This window comes from Miniopterus natalensis, chromosome 21, assembly GCF_054644295.1.
Source record: "Miniopterus natalensis isolate mMinNat1 chromosome 21, mMinNat1.hap1, whole genome shotgun sequence".
Taxonomy (NCBI): Eukaryota; Metazoa; Chordata; class Mammalia; order Chiroptera; family Miniopteridae; genus Miniopterus; species Miniopterus natalensis.
The window spans coordinates 18,578,737-18,601,093 of NC_142101.1; the positions used below are offsets into that span (position 1 = coordinate 18,578,737).

General features: G+C 46.6%; 1 protein-coding gene across 1 annotated transcript in view; it reads right to left on the minus strand.

Moving 5' to 3' along the window:
- The window catches only part of DENND1B (DENN domain containing 1B), an 86,176-nt gene that overhangs the window by 53,258 nt on the left and 10,561 nt on the right, over nt 1-22,357 (minus strand). The window contains exons 3-5 of the mRNA XM_087828964.1: nt 12,286-12,329; nt 3,194-3,243; nt 1,877-1,996 (exon numbers count right to left, since the gene is read on the minus strand). Of these exons, the coding sequence (XP_087685090.1) occupies nt 1,877-1,996; nt 3,194-3,243; nt 12,286-12,329 (214 nt within the window). The remainder of the gene's footprint in view (nt 1-1,876; nt 1,997-3,193; nt 3,244-12,285; nt 12,330-22,357) is intronic.

A 22,357-nucleotide genomic window follows, 5' to 3' on the forward strand; every position in this document is an offset into this window, starting at 1 on the left:
AGGGTATTTTTGAAATCTCGCTAAACTGGGATAGGCGCGTCTTAGAAAGAGCTCGAGGGCAGAACTGGAGCTGGAAATTCAAAATTCAGTATCAACGTTTATACTAAATACGCCGAAGTCCTAATATTTCTTCTAAAAAGCGAGCGAAACACATAGAAATCAAATATATTTACTCTCAAGTCATAGAACAATATAAAACCCAGCAGGAGAAAAAACACACACCTGGTTTTTATAGCATTGTGTGCAAATTTCGTAGCTGGGGAATCTAAGGCAAATTTAAATTACTTTTAAGCCTTGGAACAGCATCATCCAGGAACGCAGAAAAGCGGCTTTAACACATGCCGTGCACGTTTTCTAGCTCAAAACTGTAAGGATGCCCGGCCGGGCGTGGCTCAGCGGTTGAGCGTCGACCTAGGATCCAGGCGGTCGGGGTTCGATTCCCGGTCAGGGCACATGCCCGGGCTGCGGGCTCGATCAATGAGTCTCATCACTGATGTTTCTGTCTCTCTCTCTCTCCCTCTCCTTTCCTCTCTCTGAAATCAATAAAGATATATTTAAAAAAAAAAAAAGATTGAACATTTCTCCACCTCGAACAACCGTTCGGAGTAAACGTTACACCCTAACCCTCCAAGAATGACGTGACTGCAGCTAAATAGCCAATTCACGGCGTGGACATCAATCCCGTACCCACGTTTTCTCTGCAATGGTTCTTGTTATTTCTTTTTCTATAAATATTTCCGTAGGATCTAGGTCGGCCAACATCCACCTTATAATCACAGTAGAGAGTCCCGTTTTTATAGAATACTTCACAGAACTTGGATTTCTGGTTCATCAGGGCTTATGAAGGGAGAGCTAGCCCTCGGGACCCCTTCTTCTCGACAGCCAGCAACTCAGACTCTGGGGCACAGGCGGGGCCACGCTCCTAACCATCCGCTCGTCGGACGCCGCAAGCGATGGCAGGGCGGCCGGTCGGGCTTGGTGGCTAACAGGCAGACCCGTGTCGCAGCTAAACACCTGCGGCCCAGGTCCGGCTTCTTGCTGCCCTTGGGAACAGCTTCTATTCTGCTACATGCTCCCGTTTAGCGAAAGGAATTGGAAACATGAATAACATGAATTCTATGCGAAATTTCACTAACATGCATAAGGTCAGAAACATCTTCTAAGATTTTTAACACACCACGGGGCCAAATCAGACACCTCTAAAGCCTTCTCTCCAGGGTCACCAGTTTGCAAATTGTGCCTTAAAGCAGTAAAGTCACTTCCAGAAAGTCAAGCTCTGGGTCAGTGAGAGAAATGAACACATGAATTCAAGAGTTTTGCACCGGCCCTGGCCGGTGTGGCTCTGTTGGGTGGGCTTCATCCAGAGAACCAAGAGGTCACCAGTTCAATTCAAGGTCAAGGGCACACACCCAGGTCACGGGTTTGACCCCCAGCAGGGGGCGTGCAAGACGTAAGCTGATCGATGCTGCTCTCACATCGATGTTTCTCTCCCTCTCCCTTCCTCTCTCTGAAAATCAATAAACTATTCCTTTTTTTAAATAAAGAGTTTTGTACCCTATTTAACCCATGAAACATGTATTATCCGGACTCCTATCTTATTACTTAATTTTTCAGAAGTGAATCCAGAAAAACAAGTCTTTAAAGAGCCAACTCTTTCAACAAAAATTCTGCTGGTTACTGGTAAATCTTTAACCCTAATAGATGCTACATAGAGAAAGTAAAGGAAATTCTTTTACAACTCAGATTTTGAGAAAACAAATAAGAAAACAATGATATGCTTTTTTTTTAAGCATCCCAAGCGTAAGTAACCAAAGTGCAAAAGAAAGAGAGTTAATCTCCGCGCACCCGACTTTATTTTCTTAGTACCAGCACCCACCTCAGGATGCACAAGCAGATTCTGCCGCCGGCCGTGAGTCTGCAGAACCCAAACCGCTGCTTGCTGTCGATGTCCGTCAGGACGAAGGCAAAGTGCTGTCCCACTTGATTCTGCGACGCCCTGGAAAACAGTGACGGGAAAACACAGAGCCTCGCGGGAGACCGTGCGCAGAGAAAAGCAAATGCGAGGGTTCGTTTGCGGGAGGCGCTGGTTTCTCCTTCCAATCGGCCGGTTCTCCCCACGAGGGCGAGGTTCTAAAACCAAAAGGCGGGCGCCGTGCCTGAGCCTGAACTCAATCGTGAGTCAGGTGCCACCGTGAGCGGCAACACCTGGCCCGGCCGGCGTGGCTCAGCGGCGAGCACCGGCCCAGGGGGTCGCAGGCCTGGTGCCTCTGGGCCCTCTGGTGTCCAACACTCACAGCGCCCTTTCCCAGCTTTCCTTCCTCTATTTCGTCTTCGTTATTACCTTGAAAACCTCGACACTGGCAGGTACAACTGGCTCCCCCAAAGGAGGTAAAAACAAGGCTGCCACCCACCAGCAACACTCACTAGCACCCGCCAGCCAGCCCATCGTTCTGAGCAGCGTCTTTAGCATTGTAAAAGTTTAGGTGTTTCCTCATCTTGAGCGGGATATTTCCCTAAAATATATTTTCTTTTAGCATCCCCTCCTGCCGCCTTCTTTAAAAAAAAAACACACAAAAAAAATCCACTGATAATAGGGTGTGAACATCCCACGAAAAACAATTATGTTCAAAAGGCTAGATATTCTGTGAAATTCCAGCTGCACCCAGGTAATATGCTGCCCCTCCGGTATTTATTCCGTAAAATACAAGCGTAACGAGATTTCCAGAACTGCCCAGAGCGCTTCCCTGCGGCCTCCGGAATGGGGCGCAGTCTCCCCAAAGCTCTTCTGGGGAGACACTGGCCCGTCGGGTTTATAGCATCACACAGACTAAGGGGACAAGTGAGACAGAAGCCGGGACATATACATCTGATTCTAAGAGACACAATTCTGAGGCTCTAATTGAGGACAGATTAACACGATTTTTTCTGCTAGTGCTTAGAATATGTACCTGAAGCCCAAAAAAGAAGAACTGGAGCCTTAAGACGTGTCCTAACCGGGCCACAGCGGAGAAAACTAAAGATCTCATGATTTGAAAGACTTCCGAGTCCCAAACAGGATTTAATTTGGAGCCTCCAGTCTTTTTTTGTTGTTGGGAGCAATAAAGAGAAAGGACATTTCATTTTTTAAAAAGCACAATCATTGTTAAGTGCTCGGTGAGACGGGGAAAGGGGCTCGAACGGTGACTTTCTGTACCTTTCAACATCAAAGGGGAAACAGAACTTCGGCACACTCCGGAGAACTTCCTGGAAAGGCAAAAAGAAAGAAAAAAGAAAGCTTTAGGCTGTTTATAAGGACGCCGTTAAAACCCGAGACATCTTCTAGAGGGAAAAACAAGGAGGGGGGTGTTTCTTAAGGAAAATAGCACAGGTCCCCCGACCACAATAATTGATTATTAAAAAGGAGCCCAGGGTGTGCGTGGGCAGATTGCAGAGACAATGCCCGGGGGCCCCAGGAGGCTGAGGCCTGGCCTGAAGGGTATTAACACCCTTCACATCCCCGCTGGGGTCCCCTCAACAAGGCCATATGGGTTTTACGAGAAGCGCCCGCACCATATGGGGAGGCTACTGGTCCCACAGACTAGCCACGGGGACTTCTGACAGATCCTGGCTCGGAGAAAGAAATGTTGTTTCAATTAAAGGGAATGAAGCTCGCGGCAGAATGAATTACTGGGAGGTAGGAAACTCCACGCGTCCCACAGGAGAAGGGTTTAGAGGGAGGCTTCTGTAGCCACAGGAGCACGGCCCTGCGACTGGGCAAATTCAGCGACAGGAACGCCGACTTGTATCTCGGATGAAACCCTTACACGTCCGTCTAAACACGAGCTCTTACATTGAAAGCAACGCAGCGTCGCATTCTGCGGCCTTTCGCTTAAAAACTGCCCAATATGAAGACCCATGTTTTAATTAAGCGTAGAAAATGACCTTATTGATTCTGAAACCTGCCGCGATGTTCCGTTCATCCTAAAATAATTTTTTAAAGCTTTCAGAAATCGTACGCGTACTCACAGTTATAACAACATGCAAATCATTACCAGCCGTTTGGCCCCAAATAGAAAAAGATCTATTTTTTTCTATATGAAAAACAACTTCAGGTGAACTCTGATGCTTAGGTTAAACTTTAGAACTGAAGATGATAGCAGACGAGTTCAAAGCCAGGTGATGGAATAAGACAAAGCAGAAATGGATGAGCCTTTTTCTGTTAAAAAGAAAAGAGCTCATATCTCAATGCAGTTCCAACCCCCCAAAGAAAAATACCTTACCTATTACCTCTTTACCAATAAAACTTACACCCAGAGAAATGACCAACATCTAAATATTTAAACGCTATACAGAAACACGGGAGTGAGTGTTTTAAAGGAAAATCTCTCACTCTCTTTTAAAACATAGAGAGCAGCACAGTTTCAATGAAAAATAAATCACTGTGAATTCCAGTGCTGGCACCCAAGAAACTTTCAAGCGCCACATGTCGCCAAGGCAGCGAGGGAAGCATCCCGTAAAACAGCAACCTTCTGTCTTTAGGGTGGGGAGCCCCGTTTGCTCAGGAACGTGGACCTTAAAAGTAAGACCCCAGATTTAGGAAAAGCTGTTTGTTTCCCTACTGACGATATTTCCCTAAATGTAACGAAAGGCCCGGCTAACCTTGAAATAATTTAAATGACTGAAGATGAAAATGGGTTCATTACAAATGAGAACAGTTCATGGGACCATCGCTAAATCCTTATGTGCTGGGGAAGTGAGACCATTAGCCACACTTAGTACACATAAGGAACACTATCTAGATAACTGCCTGCAAAAGTGTTCATAGCATTTCTGTAACAATAGATAGATGATAGATACATAGATACATAGATACACAGACACATAGATACATAGATACACAGATACATAGATACATAGATACAGATACATAAACACACAGATACACAGATACATAGATACATAGATACACAGATACATACACACAGATACACAGATACACAGATACATAGATGCAAAGATAGACAGATAGATACAAAATTTATTGTCTGCTTCTAAATATACCAAAAATTAGCAATCTATTTCACACAGATTTTAAGCTTCAAATTAAGAAGGTTTTCCCTTAGTGGCTCCAGCTTTCACACCCACCCCTCCTCCCACCAGCACACACATGCACACGCTCCTGCAAGACAGCCTCAGCTCGCTTCCCAACTGGCAGAGGCGCCCCTCGGGGGACAAGTCTTTAAACCTCCGCGCTCTTTAAAATTCAGCCAGCCAGCAGGTCTATAGACTGGCGTATAAACAGTATAGACAAAAAAATCCTCTCTCAGCTTATGTCAGTGACAAAGCAGCTCAGCAGTTGACTGTTTCTCTCCTGACAGTGGAAGCTGGGTTTACACAGATCAATAGATGCAAGTCCTACCTAGCTCCCCCGGCTCCGAGTCCTTCCTTAATTACAGGTGCTGTTCAAAGTGGAGTTAAAAAAGGAGAGAGAGAGAGAAGGAAAGAGGGAGAGACAGGGAGGGAGAGAGAGAGGGAGACAGAGGGATAAGATACATGCAATTAGTGTCGGGGGGATGCTTTTAGCAATAATGTTAATTAAAAGGGGTACTTCTGTATTTATTGGGAGAGTTCATTAAGTCTGATATTTCCACCAGACAGTGTTTTTGATCACACACACACACTTCTAGGCTGGCACCCATAGATTATGTAAAAGGTTTAAGAAAATACATTTCAAACGTTATTTCCCCCCGTTTTCTACAGGCTTTTGTTTTTACAAGACACCTAATTTCCTTAGCTGAGAAAAATTCTTTGGGTTTTCAAAATCCTCTCAATTCTCTGAAATATTCTAACCGTTATTCCCCCCCACTATGTATTTTATTTTTACTTTGTTTTCACGTGGGTCCCAGTATCTAATTGGCAGACGCCTGAATCAGAGGCCTACTTGGTCTCTCCCTGGTGAACACTGTCCCTCTACGTGGAAAGTGAAGATTATACAATGAACGCTTCAGAACCAAAGTTCAACCGGGCGTCCAGAAAATTCAAAGAGGCCGGGACGAGAAGACTCGGGGAAGACGGGGTGGGGCCCTATGGAATCGCCCTTGTGAGTCCTACCCGCCCTAGGTGGTTGAGTCCCTTGAAATTAAGTCCTGGGGCAAAAAGCAAACAAACCAACAACAACAACTAAAAACTCCAATGTTCCTTTATGTTTATGCTTGTCGTTTACTCCTGAGAATATCAGATTTACTGTAAAAACATAAATTAACTCCTTTCAAGTAACAGACTTAAAAATAAGGGCTTATAAGGGGATTCTTTCTCACAGGTAAGCAAACTACCAAGTGATTAAATTTGGAAGCACATTATTGAAAATCAGTAACAAAGTCCTACGTCCCATATCAAAAAGAGGGTCCAGCCAGAGCAAGTAAATGATAGTAGAGGGACACTGGCAGGACGGTGTCACCCAAAGTTCACAGTAATCGAGGGGCTCCGGGCTGAGAGGGAACCTGATTGTCCTGGGCCAGAGTGGGAATTAGGTCAAAGCTGTATTCGCTGGTCAAAGACACGGGAAAGCTGTAGCTCGGACGGCAAACCGCCTGAGGTCAGCTTTACCTTTACCAATAACAATCCGTGAAGTTCACTCGGCATTTTCGGACCCTTCGGATTAAAGCAGGAGCTCAGTACTTAGTAATTAAAATAAAGCATTCCTCGGATCCAGTCAGCAGGCTGGACTAAGAAGCCAAGAATCCAGGAACTCTGATTTTTTTTTTTTTAGGTTATCGTAAATTACACCAGACTTTTCTTTTATATAAAAAATGTCCAGGCCCATTATTTCTAATAGGTCGAACTACAATTAAATTTGAAGTCCTAAGTGTTTATTTTAATGAATGTGTCTTGAGATTCTAAATAGAAATACGGTGAGCGACTATTGTGCAAGCGAATCTGCCCGCCCGTTAGAGCATCCACCTGCTGGAGAAGCGCCGGAGGGCGCACCCCCCCCCCTCGCTGAGGTCACCCCGGGCCTCTGGCTGGGACTATAAACAAAGGTGCCGCTTCAGGTCTCAGTTCTTGTAATGCCCAACTCCCTCTCTGAGGACCTGGACACTGGCTCTTTTCACCCGCAGAAAGCCGCCAAACAGGTCTCGCCAAATCGCAGCGTGTTTCTCACGCCTCATCTGGTCCACTTTGGCCTCAATGACCTTAAAGAGAAACCACAGCTCCCTGAGCGGCCTCTCGTAAGGATCCCTGCTCCAAAACCAGAAATTATGAATATACAGTTATCTGATAAACTTCCCCAGTGAAGCGCTGATAACCCTCCTGAATAAATTATCTCCTACCTTCTGGTCATCCTTTATATTATTTTATTGGGATATATGGAAAAATCAGGAGTAATTAAAAACAAAACAAAAGATCGGCGACTTCTTTGTCAAAGCAGACCAAGGGAAACCCTGGGAAACGTAGAGGCAACCCTTGGTCAGCGAAAAAGTAAAACCAGACTAGTCCGTCCTTTCGTTGAATGTTTTCTTGAGCGGATGTAGGACCGACAAGCCTCTTACTTCTTGCTGTTGAGTCTTCTCAGTCTGCAGGGATTTCTAATTTGTACATTTTAAGAAATATATATGTTTTTATTGATTTTAGAGAGGGGGGAAGGGAGAGAAAAGTGGACGAGAGAAACATCCATCGGCGGCCTCCTGTGCGCCCCCTACTGGGGACTGAGCCGGCAACACCCGGAACCGAACCAGCGGCCTCTGGGCGCACGAATGACACCCAACCAACTGAGCCACACCAGCCAGGGCTCCAACTGCTGCACTTCCCCGGCCTCCGTCGTGTTTGACTCGCCGGCATGCTGTAACCCTTCATTCACTCGTTCGTCTGTGTTTGTTCGGCACTATCGCGTAGGAAACACTCGGGATGAAAACTGAGAGTGGTCTGTCCCCTGACCCGGGAAGCCCAGGTCCCCGCTTACGAGCATCTCCCCGAGATGTCTGCGTCCACTTTCCCTGGCTGCCCTGCCTCTGTCCTTTCTTTTCGGGCTACGCCACCTCCGGGTCCTTCCCCATAAGCCTTCTCCCCTGGTGTCCTTGAGATCTGGCTTCAGGCCCTCGGCTCCGAGGGGGGATCTAATCTCACCGCTGCCCGCAAGGGACCAAGGCCTGGCTCTGCGGCCAGATGCGAGGTTCAGGGCCGTTTCCGCTCCTTCTTTCTGGATGGACCCACATCCCATCTTCTCCTGAGGCTTCCTACCACCTGGAAGACGTCCCCACCAGAATCCCGGCACCTGCAAAACTGAAAACATCATCCCCCCTCAATTCCGATCCTCCACCCCAAGGCCTTAGCTCTGCTTCCCGGCTTCAGAGCCGGGCGAGGACTCTCCTTTCCTTGCCCACAGCCCATCAGAAGCGGGTCAAGTGCACGTGCAGCTGGGCCTGCGCCGGCCGCCGCCCCTTCTGGCCCAACAGGCCCGGGGGAGAGACGCAGGTCACCCTCGCGGGCCTGCCGGGGAGGCCGCAGTTCCCACTTGTCTAGAAAAACACACATGAATAAACATGTAGCTCTGCATGTGAATAGCTGGGCTGTAAAAGTAACAGACAATAATCCGTATTTCAAAGGTAGCATTCGCCGTCGCTATGAGTTAAAATACTTCGCAGGTACCCAACCCGAAGCTAATTTTTGAAATTACGTCTGTTTACGGGTTGCGCTTGCATCCAGTCGCGTGGGCTAATGGAAATATTTCCACGGCGCATCGTAGCCAACAGTACGTCTTTAAGGTTTAGCAAGTCTCACACAGGCGAGGCCTATTAAAAATGCACATATTTTATCTCCCTGAAAATGAAAATAAGTCTAATAAATAATACTGTTAATCTGGCCGCCTTTAGCTCCCCCGTAGCACACAAACGCGCCCCCCCTTCCCTCCACGACGCGGCAGCTGGGCATGAAAGCGACGATTGCGAATGATCACTTTCGCAGGATACTCCATCATCTTTTCATCGGGTTTCCCGGCTCCCCTTTGAGCTCCGTCCTTTGACAAGGGGTCTCTTTTGAGATCCATCCATATTTCCATAATCCATGCTGCGGTTTCCACCTCGCCTCCCCAGGGTGGGCCCACCCCCTCCTCCAGGGCTGGGGCTCACAACTGCCATTAAGCCTGGTAACAATCGCGAGGTAACAAAAGAGCGGGTGGGGACGAGGCCGGCTGGGACCATATGTTGACCAAGTTCAACATTTTCAGCTCATGAGAGGGTGTTTTTAAAACTTCAAGAGGTTAACAGTGCGACACCGTCCCATCTACCTGTTCTGCCCAATTGCCCTTCAGGTTTTCACGGTAAACGTTAGTAAACAAACCGGCAATATTCCTTGAAAAGGACGTATCCACGAATAATGCCCCAGAGGGGGGAGAAAGTGGGGGGGGGGAACAGAGCAAAACGTAAAAGGTGGCAATTCGGGTGGGGCGCAGGCCTCACTCGACTTTACGCCTGTTCCTGGAAAGAAATCTCCCCTACAAGGCATTTTTCAAAGCACAATACGGTTAGAACAAGCAAAGTGATCTCAGAGTAACACATTTCATGAGACGCGACTTCAGGTCAATTTTTAAAGATTTCAAAAATGTTCGTCCAGTGACATCTGAAGGCGTCATTCTTGCGTCCGTCCCGGTTCGTAGTTTACTCGTTTTAACTTCCTATTTTAGAGACGTTCATGCCCTAATACTGTGTTTCACTGTTTCTCTCCTGACTTGGTGAAATTCGCTTCTGATACTTCGGCCTTTGCGATGTCATCTTGAAAAAAATATATATTTTTCAACTTTTCTGTCTCGAAGATCCAGAACTCTTTCTAGGGCTAAATTCCAAATTCACCTGCCAGGTGTTGACTGCTCAATAAAAAAGTAAGTTTTCGTGAAACCGTGTTTATCTCTTTAAATCTGTATCGTCTGTTATTATTTCATTTCTATAGGCTCCTGAGTAATGTCAGCCCTGCCAGGATTGATGGGAATCATTCGCATGGTTATTATAATCCCACTGCCATAAAAACAAATAAAAACCTCCCTTCTAAGAGCTTGTTCAAGTGAAACCTGTTCACCCCTTCAGCAGAAAAACAGGGCCAATTTTTCAGGGGCTTTCCAATTTTACTACCTAAAATCTATGTGAAAATATTCTTTTCAGGAGGGGTTTTGATCGACTACACAGTTCTGGTTTCCAGTAAAATTTCTAAAATAAAGCAAGCTTTCTGGAACATCACTGCTTTTCCCAATGAGCTCCCCTGTTTGCAGTAAAATTTTAAAATTTTTAAAGTAGTCAGGATAAGACAGCAGGCAGGTAAAACCAGAAAGCAGTCAGATTTTGCCTTGAGCTTCCTAATACGGCATCTACAAAAGAAACACGTCTTGTCCACATAAAGGAAGATGGACAGAGAGAAAAATATAATTAGAACGATAATCATAGATAGAATTTCAAGCGCCTTCCCACAGGCCTGCGCTTATAACGTTTTATTCTGATTCTTCGTTTGCAGACTCAAGAATGTACAAAAAAAGATGACACTGTGTATCCAAAACAAACTGACAGGAAATAATGGATATTTTAGGGTTATTAAGATAGATCACTGATAAAATATTTTAATAGGAAACAGTAGGCAGTAATGACAAGATTATAATTCTCTTATTTCATTAAAAATTAAAGATCGATTTGTCTCAGAAATACGTGTTTTTACATAATGTTTATACTCACAGGGGTAGTGAAACAAAGATTAACCACCACACCTCAAAAATCGCTTCAAGGCTTTTAATGCTTTTCATTTAGAAAAACGAAAGTTGGTATAGGACGCAATGGAATTATTTTTTTCCTGTGTATGACGCGATCAACTTGTAGTTAAAAATGACAGAATCAAGTCCAAACAGGCCAAAAAAACCCCAAAAACTCACTTTTTAAAAACACATACACACAACTGTTTAAATATTTTTTCGGAAGTGTTAAGATTTAAGAAATGATTTTCAAATATTTTAGCTCTTCCCTTACGCAAGCGGCACATAGCAAAGCCACCCTCCACGGCCCCTGGCTAGTTTCCCACGTAAGTCTGATTTCTGCAGCCATCGAGTCAGTCACTGGGCACAGCCGCGTCTATAGCTTCCTCCAGCTCCACCCTCTGCCGGTCCATCCGTAAGATCTGCCAGGACCTGGAACCCTGGGGTGACCGAGGTTCATCTCCATCACATGGTGAATTGCGTTAGCATTTTGCTAAGTATGTGAGGGCTTATTAATGTCCCACTGACCCCCACAGACCCGGAAAACAAGGCAGCAATTCAGGCCCGACTGAGAAAGTCAGTCCTGTCGCCAGTCGGTGGGTCACCGAGAGGAGCGGCGGAGTGGGTCTCCCTGGGAAATCCACTGCGGCTGGACGCGACAAGGGCACTGTCGCCCCCGTGGGAACCGAAAGGAGGAGTCTTCAGATCCCCTAGGAATTCTCGGGGTGGACAGGGCGTTTGCTCTTGGCTCAGTGGACAAGGGAGCATTGAGAAGACAGAGAGAAAACCAGTATTTCAAAAGGGTAAACTGAGTCATTAAGGCTCTAACCTAACTGCACATGGCTTGGGGACAAACCCGATGAAGCTTCACGTGTCCAAAACCACGTCCCCACGGCAGGGACTTCTTTTATATACTTGAGATGTTTATAAACCTACTCTTTCTCTAAAGGGCTGACACGGGTTAAGAGCACACCCTCTAGTTTGGTGAAAGAGCGCTCCCGGGTTGCCCCAGGACCCGACTGACGGTCACCGTGTCCCTGAAACGGCATTTTCGGTGTGATTTCCTGGTCTTACACACTGACCTCAAAATCTCGTATTTGTAGAATGGTTTCTGAATGAACTGCTTAAAACCGAGACTCGGCCTGGCTGGTGTGGCTCAGTGGTTGAGCGTCGGCCCAGGAACCAGGAGGTCAGGAGTTCCCGGTCGGGGCACAGGCCCGGGTTGCGGGCTCGATCCCCCGTCGGGGGCTGCAGGAGGCAGCCGATCAATGACTCTCTCACTATTGATGTTTCTCTCTCTCCCCCTTCCTCCCTCTCTGAAATCAATAAAAACATACTTTTAAAAAAAAACCACCTGAATATTCAGTTCCTATCGGTTTCATGATGAGGCCTGGTCATCGCCCACCTGCAGGGTAATTTTACAAGATTTTCCACGTACGTCCCACACACGTGGCCTTTGTTCTCTGGGTTGGTCAGGAGAAAATACAGACAGCAATTCAGGTACAGCAGTAGCAGTAACAGTAGTAATAATCATAATACTCTAATTTCAAATGTTTTTCATAAAAGGAAGTGATTCTAACCTGGTCTCCAAAGTCCTCTGGGAACTTCCACAAGACCACGGGATCTGTAAATAATCGATACAGGGCATTAAACAGAGGCAGATGAACAGAAACAACGACAAAAACACTTTCACAGCAACAGTTGTTAAAATACTCTTAACATCGCCAAAGATACTTTTCAAATAATCTTCAGGTTTTCCTTGAAACATTTACAGCGGATGGCGATTAAAATGAAATATTTTTATCTTTTAAGACCTTTCGTGACCTTTGGAATAGGAAGAAGTAAAATTAATAACTCGGTGAGATGCTTATAAAAATCACTACCTGTAGAACTCAGTACTTTATTCGTGTGCTTTAGATTTTTAAGATTCCGAAATGGAAACTTTCAGAGTTACGGATGTTCCCACGTTGGTTTTATCGGAAAAGTAAAACATAACCGTGGGCGGCAGGATCGCGCGCACCCACGGTGTGAAATGGACCAACCCGGCCACTGCCCGAGGCCGGAGCTCCACCGGCTCGGGCGCATCTCGGCGGCCGCTGTTCCCAGGTTCTGCGAGGGAAGAAACCAGGGGGCCCTGAAAAAATAATCTGACTCTCAAAGTAATGCACAGAGGCTGGATTTTCTGTTCCAGGAGGGTCGCTGCCCAGATACCAGATCTGAGGCCGGCTTTAGGGGCGACGGGATGCGAAGGCCGGCGGGAGTCATCGGAGCCGGCGACGCGGGCGAGCACTGGGTGTCTCCTCTCTCACGTCTACGGGGGGCTCGGAGGACCCGCCGGGCCTCGCTTTAGAAAGAAACTTTGCCACCAACAATCTAGACGCCAAATAAATATGAAAGAAAGAAGACACTCTTGGATTTTACATAAACGTGGTCACTCTCTTGCGTTCATGAGACACTGTCACAGGGTGGTAAGAAAAACGTACGAATTTTTATTAAATCGTTCCATTTGGAAGGAGACAGGTTCAGGAAGCCTTTGCGCATCGCCAGCGCAGGTGTTCCAAATTCCCGGTCGAGGCTTTTTAAGAGGTAAAGTGAGATAAAGGCAGTAATATTCTATTTTCCTTTGTAATCAGGCCTTTCATATTTTCCGGCCCTTAACTGAAAACAAAAATTTAAATAACTTAAAATGTCAGTGTGATTCAACTACGCTATTTAAAAAATACGAAGACTTTATACCTTTGAAAAGGCAGGATGTATAGTGTTAGTATTTATTTTGTTTGACTACAGCTTTCGGTGCTCGGCTCGCCCACACTGTGGGATCAGAATCCTACGAATGAGAAATTAAGGCTAAACCGATGAGGTGTTTGTCTCAGGCATAAGCCTGTTAACGTCGGAGGCTGGAACTTTCTTAGTTGAGATCTAAGGAGCAACTCTCTTCAATACAATCCTTTCCATAACCAGTACATTTTTTGTCCCATTTAACTTGTGCTCAATCAGTGTCACTCAAAAGCATCCACGCAAGGCCAGGCTAAAGGTCAGTCCCTCCCGGCCAACGCCCGCGGCATCCGCGAAGGAAGATGCCAGGACTATCTCATGTTTGTGCAAAGCACCGTTTTTTAAACAAGGCGAGGAGACTTGGAGCCAACTTGAAAATTCACTGGCTTGCTAACTTCACAAACGTTCCTAACGAGGGAAGGGGGGTGTCTCTCGAGTACAAATGAGCCAGAGTCATTAAGGAAAATGTGGAATTTTTATTCTTTCCACCTGTGGGGGGGATAACAGTGAACCAAACAAAATAGGGTCCCACCACTAGAGAAGAGGGATCTAGAACACACAAGGCAATAAAACTTAATGACGTTCTATTAACAGGACAGGACACCAGCGGCCAGCATAAGGGAATCTAATCTAATCTGGAGAGTCCTAAACCACGCAGGAAGGAAAGTCCACGGACACGAACACTTCGGCCAGTCTAAGGGTGGCTGGGGCTGGGGCCTTCGCAGGAGGGAACAGTCCAGGCTGGAGAAACAATGCGCATGGCGTCCCGGAGGTCAGAAAACAGCAGAATACACTGAAAAAAAGCCATATACCTAGAGCGTAGGGTAGGGGAGAGAGAGAGCGTCAGGAAGGAAAGCTGGAGAGGCAGGGACCGGGCTACGGGGTCCAACAATGTCCCCCGAGGTATCACAGGGAAAACCGCCACGCAGACGGCGACCTCAACCGAAGGAGGGGGAAAAATAACCAGAAAGGAACAAAAATACTGCCGGAGGGTGTGTTATTAGGAAAGGCACGGGACGAGAGCGTGTCTGAAAAATAGAAATAAAAAATCTTAAGCAAATGTGGCAAAACACTGAGCAAGGTGCTGGCCGGCCCCGGCCGCTGCGTGTGGAGCGCGAGGCCCGAGGGCCCGAGCGGCCGGTAGGGCTGGGAAGCGGGGGGGCAGACTCGAACGTGTTGAAATGAGAGCCGACGGGCCAGCAGGGAGCCAGGAAAGAGGGGGCGCACTGGCCCCGAGGAGGCGTGAAGGGCACCGGGGTCGTCATCAAGATACCGAGGGAGCCTTGGACAGAGGCTGGAGGATGGTTTGGAAAAATTAAAAAAAAGAAGAGAGAAGCTCCGAACCCACGGTGTTAGAATTTGTGGTGCACAGATGAGAGTTTTGGGTAAATTGCTAGTTATTTTCTAGGAGCCAAGCTAGCTCTCTGCTAAGACGGGGTTGTTGGCGGGCGTAAGGAGATATAATAGCTGTTTCAGGCACTGAAATTCGGCAGATCTCCAGCCCAGCGGTATTTCCCATCCGCGGGCAGCCGCCGAGGTGCGAGAAATCACGGGCAGACTCAGCCGGGGCTTGAGGTTTCTGTCAGTCCTGGGCGACAGCGGAAGGAGAATTTGAACAGAAATGTGGTTTTAGATATGATTTGCTGATCAAAAGCTGAGAGAAAGGGAAGTGGGGTTTCTTCCCGTGAACAGGGACATTTTCCCGTAACATTCCGATTCGACGTTACGCCAAATCGTGCTAATGCGTTTTAGAACTGTATGTTCCGTAGAAAACCGACTGCATATTTTTTTAGGCTGTAGGACTGAGAAATAAGACACGATTAAGTAAATGGAGCACTTGGAATTATGAAATCCGGCAGCTCAAGTTCTGCTCTGGTATCGATGAATTACAACATATTTAAATTTTTTTTTTTAGCCAATACTGGCCTAAACCCTACAGACTCGCTCTGAACGATACTTGGAAATTTGTATGTGAAGAAACCTAGAGACATATATTAATCGCTCACAGATTCAAATCAATACCCTCTCATTCTAGACCTAAAATAATTCTTATTTGAGTGTGACTTAAATACACAAAAACTTTATCGGGAAGTGAAATGAGTATGTTAAGATGTTTTCTTTTATAACCAGTTGCAAAATGGCAGAGGTCACGCTTCTACTTATTGCTTGACGTAATGTACATATTTAAAATAAAAAGCAGGCGCCCTGCCGGCGTGACTCAGCGGTTGAGCATCGACCTCGGAACCAGGAGGTCAGGGTTCGATTCCTGGTGGAGGCACAGGCCCTGGTTGTGGGCTCGACCCTAGTAGGGGGCGTGCAGGAGGCAGCCAATCGATGGCTCTCTCTCCCTCTCTCTCTGAAATCAATGAAAATATATTTTTAAAAAAACAAAAAACTTTTAATAAAATAAAAAGCAGGCAATTGGGGAAATCTGTCAGTTTGTTTCACCTCTTAAAAATATATACAAGCAGCGGGTGCAAAAACAACTAATATAATCACCCCGCTGTGATGATCTGCCCCGGGAAGACTCGCTCAGATAAACCCAACAGCTCCTACTGCAAAGTCATTCCTGTGCTTTGGAAACTCAAACCATAGCAGCAATTTAACGGATAATTCTAGCCTTTCTAGATGTTTCTCCCCAGAATTAACTCAAATCCGCTTCACTACTCAAAACAGTGAAGCTCTTTCTGCTCAGAGCTAAGTGAATTCTAGCAAAGGCAATGAAAACAGGCCTTCAAAGAACTCGACAATACGATTGGTAGCAGGTTGGCCATATATATATATATATATATTTATCATTTTGCGTCTTTCATTCCTCTTAAACAAGACCTATTATCATAACATGAAAACCCTCATCAATCACCTGATAGAGTAATTCCGAACATATAGGGTAATTCCAAACTTAACCAAACAGGGCTAATGGGTGAGAATTGAATTGGAGACACCTTGACAAAGAAAGCAATCTCTTTCCTTCGCACTCCTCTGAAGCTGTGGGTGATCTCGGTCATCGAACCATCAACCGTGAGGGGCCATCTGTCCCAAGGGCCCTTCATGAGAGTTGTGTGTGTGTTTTTTAAATTAACAACAAAAAAAGGGAAAGCAATGCTGCACCGCAGATGTTCAATCTTGATTAATCTAGGACAAGAAATTTACAACTGAGAATCAATGTTTTGACGTTTTTCAGATACCAATCATTCAAAGCCAACACAGAAGTTTTTGTAAGAACACGGGGAGGGGGGAGTCAATGGGCTGCTTAGAGAAAGATGGTCTTTCATGTGAAATCTGAAATACTTTCTGGTCAACTGAGCTGCTCATCATATCCTGAAGCAACAGCTTTTATTATGTTTCCCCTAAAAAGAAGGAGAGACAAGAGGCCTTGCTTTAGACGTTAACTCTCGGGCTAGCATTTGAGACTGTCTTCTCTATATATTCTTGATTAAATAAAAAGTACTGTGCTTACGGTCACCGTGCTCAATGTACTTAACTCTTTGAACTAAAATACATTTTTAAGACATACAGCATTAACATGAAACCTCAGAAATGTACGATTAATCGAACCCCATTAAACAGGCTCATTTTATTTATAGTATTTAAAGCAATTTTCCTTTTACACCAAGAAATAATTGCAAGCAGGAGAGCAAACCGGGTGGAAGCTTTTCTTGTTTTGTATACAGTTTGAAGTCGAGTAGACTCCTGGCAGTCTGGGGTGTAACAAACACAGTCTCAATCGTTTTGGAATAAGCCGGAGTTGGCGAACGGAATGTCCTATCTTCAAAAAGGACTCAGAGTTGCTAAAAGGAACATCTGTGTGAGCCAAATAAAGAATAACTACTAAAGCTAATTTTAAAATGAAAAAACGCAACTACGAAACAAAATACTAAAGAACCAAATTAAGCCACGCATCGTGTTTTGTTCGGAATACTTTCAAGTCGCAATAAAATTAAACGTAGAAGAAATGCAATTTAAAACTCATATAAATTCACTGAGAGGCTTTACTGTAAATGCAATAACTGATTTAGAGCCCAGGGCTGGGGTCTGTGATCCCAGACAGACGCCACCCTCTGCACGTGACCGAGGCGAGCACACCTGCCCCGAGCGCTGGGGTAGGGACGCGACGAACTCTGACGTATTTTAACAGGATCACCTGGCCGCTATGTTGAGGAAACTGAAAACCAGCAACGTAATGAGGTCAGCTACCAGGCTACTGCAATTATCCAAATAACATATAACATATAAAATGAACCCCCGGGCCCAGCCGGTGTGGCTCAGCGGTTGAGCGTCGACCTAGGATCCAGGAGGTCGTGGTTCGATTCCGGGTCAGGGCACAGGCCCCGGGGGTCAGGCAGGATCCCAGAAGGGGGTGGGCAGGAGGCAGCTCATCCATGACTCTCTCTCATCACTGACGCTTCTCTCTCCCTCTCCCTTCCTCTCTCTGAAATCAATAAAAACGTATTGAAAATATAAAACAATAAAATAAAATGAACCTCCTGGAAAGAGAACTTAGATCTTATGTATTGTTGGGACAGATGTCACCAGCTGCCTTTTACATGACAGTTGCAACCAGCTCCTCCCTGGGGTTGGATAAAAACAGTGACCACCCAAAGGTCCGTGTTTCAGCAAAACAGGTGCCAACCCAAATGCCCAGCCGAGCAGAAGGGGGTCTTAATGTGTACAAGGGACGTGCACTACCCCCTTTCCTGGGTGAAGTAAGGGAACTGGGGGTGAACGACTGGGAAAAAGGGATGGACAGACTCACGTCCTCCTAGAGCAGGAAAATAAACATTCAGAACGTGGCAGAGATCTGTGTTTCTGGGGCTTCGTGATTTGGGGAGACAGAGCCGGAGAAAGATACGACGCCTCCAATGTTTCCTGCATTACGCTGTGGTCTGCAAGATTCAGTCTTCAGACAAAGAAGATAAACACCCGTGTTTCAGAAAATTAAGTCAGAAGACCCCTTTGGAGCAGGCGTGGGCCGCTGGACGCCAGTGCCCCTCGCTGACCCGGCTGGGCGAGCACAGCGTAGAGCCCGTGGCTGTTTCCCCCCCAGCTCTTCCACCTGGGCCCCTCCCAACACTCCCCCCGCCCCCCAACCGGCTTTTTATTTTCCAGCCAGAGGTTAAACTGCTAACCCTTCACCTCCGAGGCGAGCTTTCTTGCTCTCCCATGAAAGGTTTTTCCCAGAGCTCGGCGGCGGGATTAGCCTCTCCCAGAAGACAAAAGCCGTGTCTTTGTCTGGGCCCCGGGCCCCCCGTCAGAGGAAGCTGCCCCCACTCAACAGGCACAATGACAACACTGGGGGGCCCCACCGAGGCCTGGCCTCCGGGGTCTACACTCTCGGCCAACCAGCTCGCCCGAGACAAAATCCGATCAGGCACTGGGCTGAAAACTCACTAAGGTATCCTGGGGGGGACCTGATGAAGAAGCGATGGGACCATACGGCAGAAGTTTCCATTGTTTAACGCAAGACAAAAGAGAAACTTGGGGAACTCGGCGCTTACCAACCTTGGCCACCAGGTAACAGGTGGGTCGGTGAATGCACTTGACTAGCATAGGAACCCACCCTCCATCCAGTCTCGTAAACAATTCACAGGTTTATTTGGGACATTCTTTTGAAATCCCCCCATCGAAAGGATACTCAAAAAAAAAAATCACAATAGGTTATTTTTCGTTTGCAACTTTTATACTAGCAATTTCTCATTAGAAACTTTACTCCTGTACTTATCACTGAAGGACCTGGGCAGAACGGGGTAAGTGAACAGAAATCATCTCTTCGCATTTCATAATATTCGTTTACCGTGCGAGTTCTTTTCATGTTGAACAAACGAGACACAACAAACCACAACGCATGCAGCTGGCTGAAATTTAGGAACGGAACGAACCAAACCATAGGTATGAAAATTATCTGTGAATTTTTTTAAGCCTGTAAATATGAAACACATCAGACAAACTAGTACTTGGCCATACCATGGCGATAAAAGCATCCTCTCAAGCATGTTAAGTTACGGGTGAGCTCATGAATATTTACGACGGCCGGGGAGGACTGCGGTGTTTAAAATACACATAATCTTATAAGTCACATCCACGGGCACCAACCGAGATCGAAAAATACCGAGTAAAAATTCTATTCCACGTGATTGCATATCACACATAAAATGCTCTATACCGGGTCACTGCTTCCAGTAGAACTAGAAGTAGGTTCTTAGACCCAAAGTCGGGCGGGGCACTGGTATGAACACAGCAGAAGGAAAAGGCCACCTGGACACGGCGCTTCTGCAAAACACAGACATTCGTCCCCCTCGCCCGCCGTGACGACGACTTCCGAAGGAGCCGGCGGCTCGCCTGCCCCAGCCCTGCCCGGGGTTTCCGAGGGAAGGCGTGGAAATCGAAGCCGATGCCCACGTTGATAGGAAAATCCAACGGATCGGAAGATAAGGAGCCTCCTGTGTTTTCATAGGAAACCCATTCAAAGCTTTCCACAGAAAGGCTGCATTTTCTCCCTGACAAAGAGACTCTGTTTTCTGGAATTTCTCAAGGCTACAAGGAAAAGGGACAGGCAAGTAAATCATTATTCTGTGTGTTGATAGAGCTGGATTCTCTCAAGTCAAGTACACGCCCCACGGGCAGCTGGAAAATACCATCTCATGCCAACAAGTCCTCTGGCTGGAGGAGCAGTACTTCTGAAATACCCTGAGGACAGTAACCAACGTAATTCAGCACATATTCCAAAAGCCGACATTGCCAACTCAAGCCGACCAAGGCTCTGTCACCCAAATAAGCACAGAATGTGATCACAATGATGTCATCCTTAGGTACACCTACTCGTAAAGCAAATAATCATTAAAGCCCTTTAGCCCGGCCGGGCGTGGCTCAGCGGTTGAGCTTCGGCCTAGGATCCAGGCGATCGGGGTCCGATTCCCGGTCAGGGCACAGGCCCGGGTTGCGGGCTCGATCCCCAGTTGGGGGTGTGCAGGAGGCAGCCGATCAGTGACTCCCTCATCACTGATGTTTCTCTCTCTCTCTCCCCCTCTCCTTCCCTCTCTTTGAAATCAATAAACTATTTACATGATTTAAAGCAGATTCCAATGTTTGACTGCTGTCATCGACATTAGAACAAGCCTCATATGCGAGTGTGGCAATGTTCAATCCCGAACAGGTTTTTCCACAATAGTTTGAACCTAGCCATATCCATTCTATTTCAGTAAAGCTGTTATTTAAAAAAACGAAACATATCAATAATTACATCTAGTGGAATTAACGTACTAAACACTCTGATAAAAGGCAGCAATTGTCAGACTGGGTAGAAAAAGAAAACCCAAATATAAAGATATTAGATCTAGATCTAAATAGAGGTAGTTGAAAAGAAATAATGGGAAAAACTTCATGCAAACACTAACTATGAGAAAGGTGGAGCAGCTCCATTCCTCAAAGTAAATCTAAAGACAAAAAGCATTAGCAGAGCTGGCAGGTGCGGCCTTTAATAAGGTGGATGTGATGCTTGGCCCCTGCCGTCCAATGTCCGCAGGGCTACCCTATAAAGCTAAAAAGAGCCATATACTCAGCCATTCGTATACATTCATTTACACGTGTGTGGATCCCAGGGCACCCTACTAGGCACATGGAATTCGAAGATGCCCAATATTATTTCCTGCTTTTGAAACACTATTTAAGGAAGGAGCCCATGCAAACGTAGGCCCAACGATAAGAACTGGGACACTCCCGGCAAAGGGCGGGAGAAGGGAGCTATGACCCGGGGGCACGAGAGATGCTGGTGGCCACACCCAGAGCCTCAGCAAGAGTAACCTGGGGCTAAAACACAGCCTGGAGCTGGGCGGAGCCCCTCCCGCTGCAGGTCAGGATCCCGCCGGGGAGCTGGAGCCACTGGGCCGCTAGATGTTACTTCGCTGGCAGTAACAGAGCAAGTTGTCGCTCAGGACACCAGCTGGCCCAGCTGGTTCTCTCCTGACATGCTGCTGACGGGACAGGAAAAGGGCACCTTCAGGAAGTGAGGGCTGCCTGTCAGCCTGACACTCAGCTCACCCACGCAATAAGTTTTAAAAAAAAAAGGTTGAATGGGTAATTTTTTAAGGGCCTGGAGAACTTCCTAAAATTGCACATACACCAAAAAAAAATTTTAAAAAAATCTTAGTAAAGCCAAAGACCAGTTGTGATCCAAACTTTCCATCAGCTCAGAACAGCCCTTTCTCCTTGCCTCCTGATTAATAAACAAACCTTCAAATTAAAGTGGTCGCATTCCGCGCGGATATCAACCCAGGGCCTTCTAGAAGTCAAAACCAATGAACACTTTATCTATCTGGTTATAACGACTAGATCATCCCGCATTTCATCTTTTACCGAGAGGAGCAGTTACAGATGGGGCTTGGAACGTGTCCCAAAGCTACCAGATGTCATAACCCTACAGACGCTGCTCCCCTCCGGTGAGATTCTAAAACTCCTGACGTCTGGGCCGGGTCACCTCTGCATTCCTTTCAGCATCGGGAAGGACGTCTTGTACATCTGGGTGGATGAAGGGATGGGACAGACAGACACGCCATGGAACAAGTACATGTGTGACCACAGAGACGGAAAAACTCAGCAGAACGCTTTGGATGTTTGGGAAACCAGCTGGTTAGGAGAGACGGGTTCTGGGAACGTAGAAATGACCCAGAAGGGAGGGTGACCGAAAGGAGGAAGGACTCGGGCACTGAGAGGTGACACAGAGACCAGGTATGTGCTCGGTGAAGTGAGCCAGTCACAGAAAGACAGGTACCACCGACCTCACCTATAGGTGGGCTCTAAAGATTAAAATAAACAAACAAACCAGAAACAGACTCCCGGACACACAGAGAGAAGGGCTGGAGGCCAGAGGGGCGGGTGGGG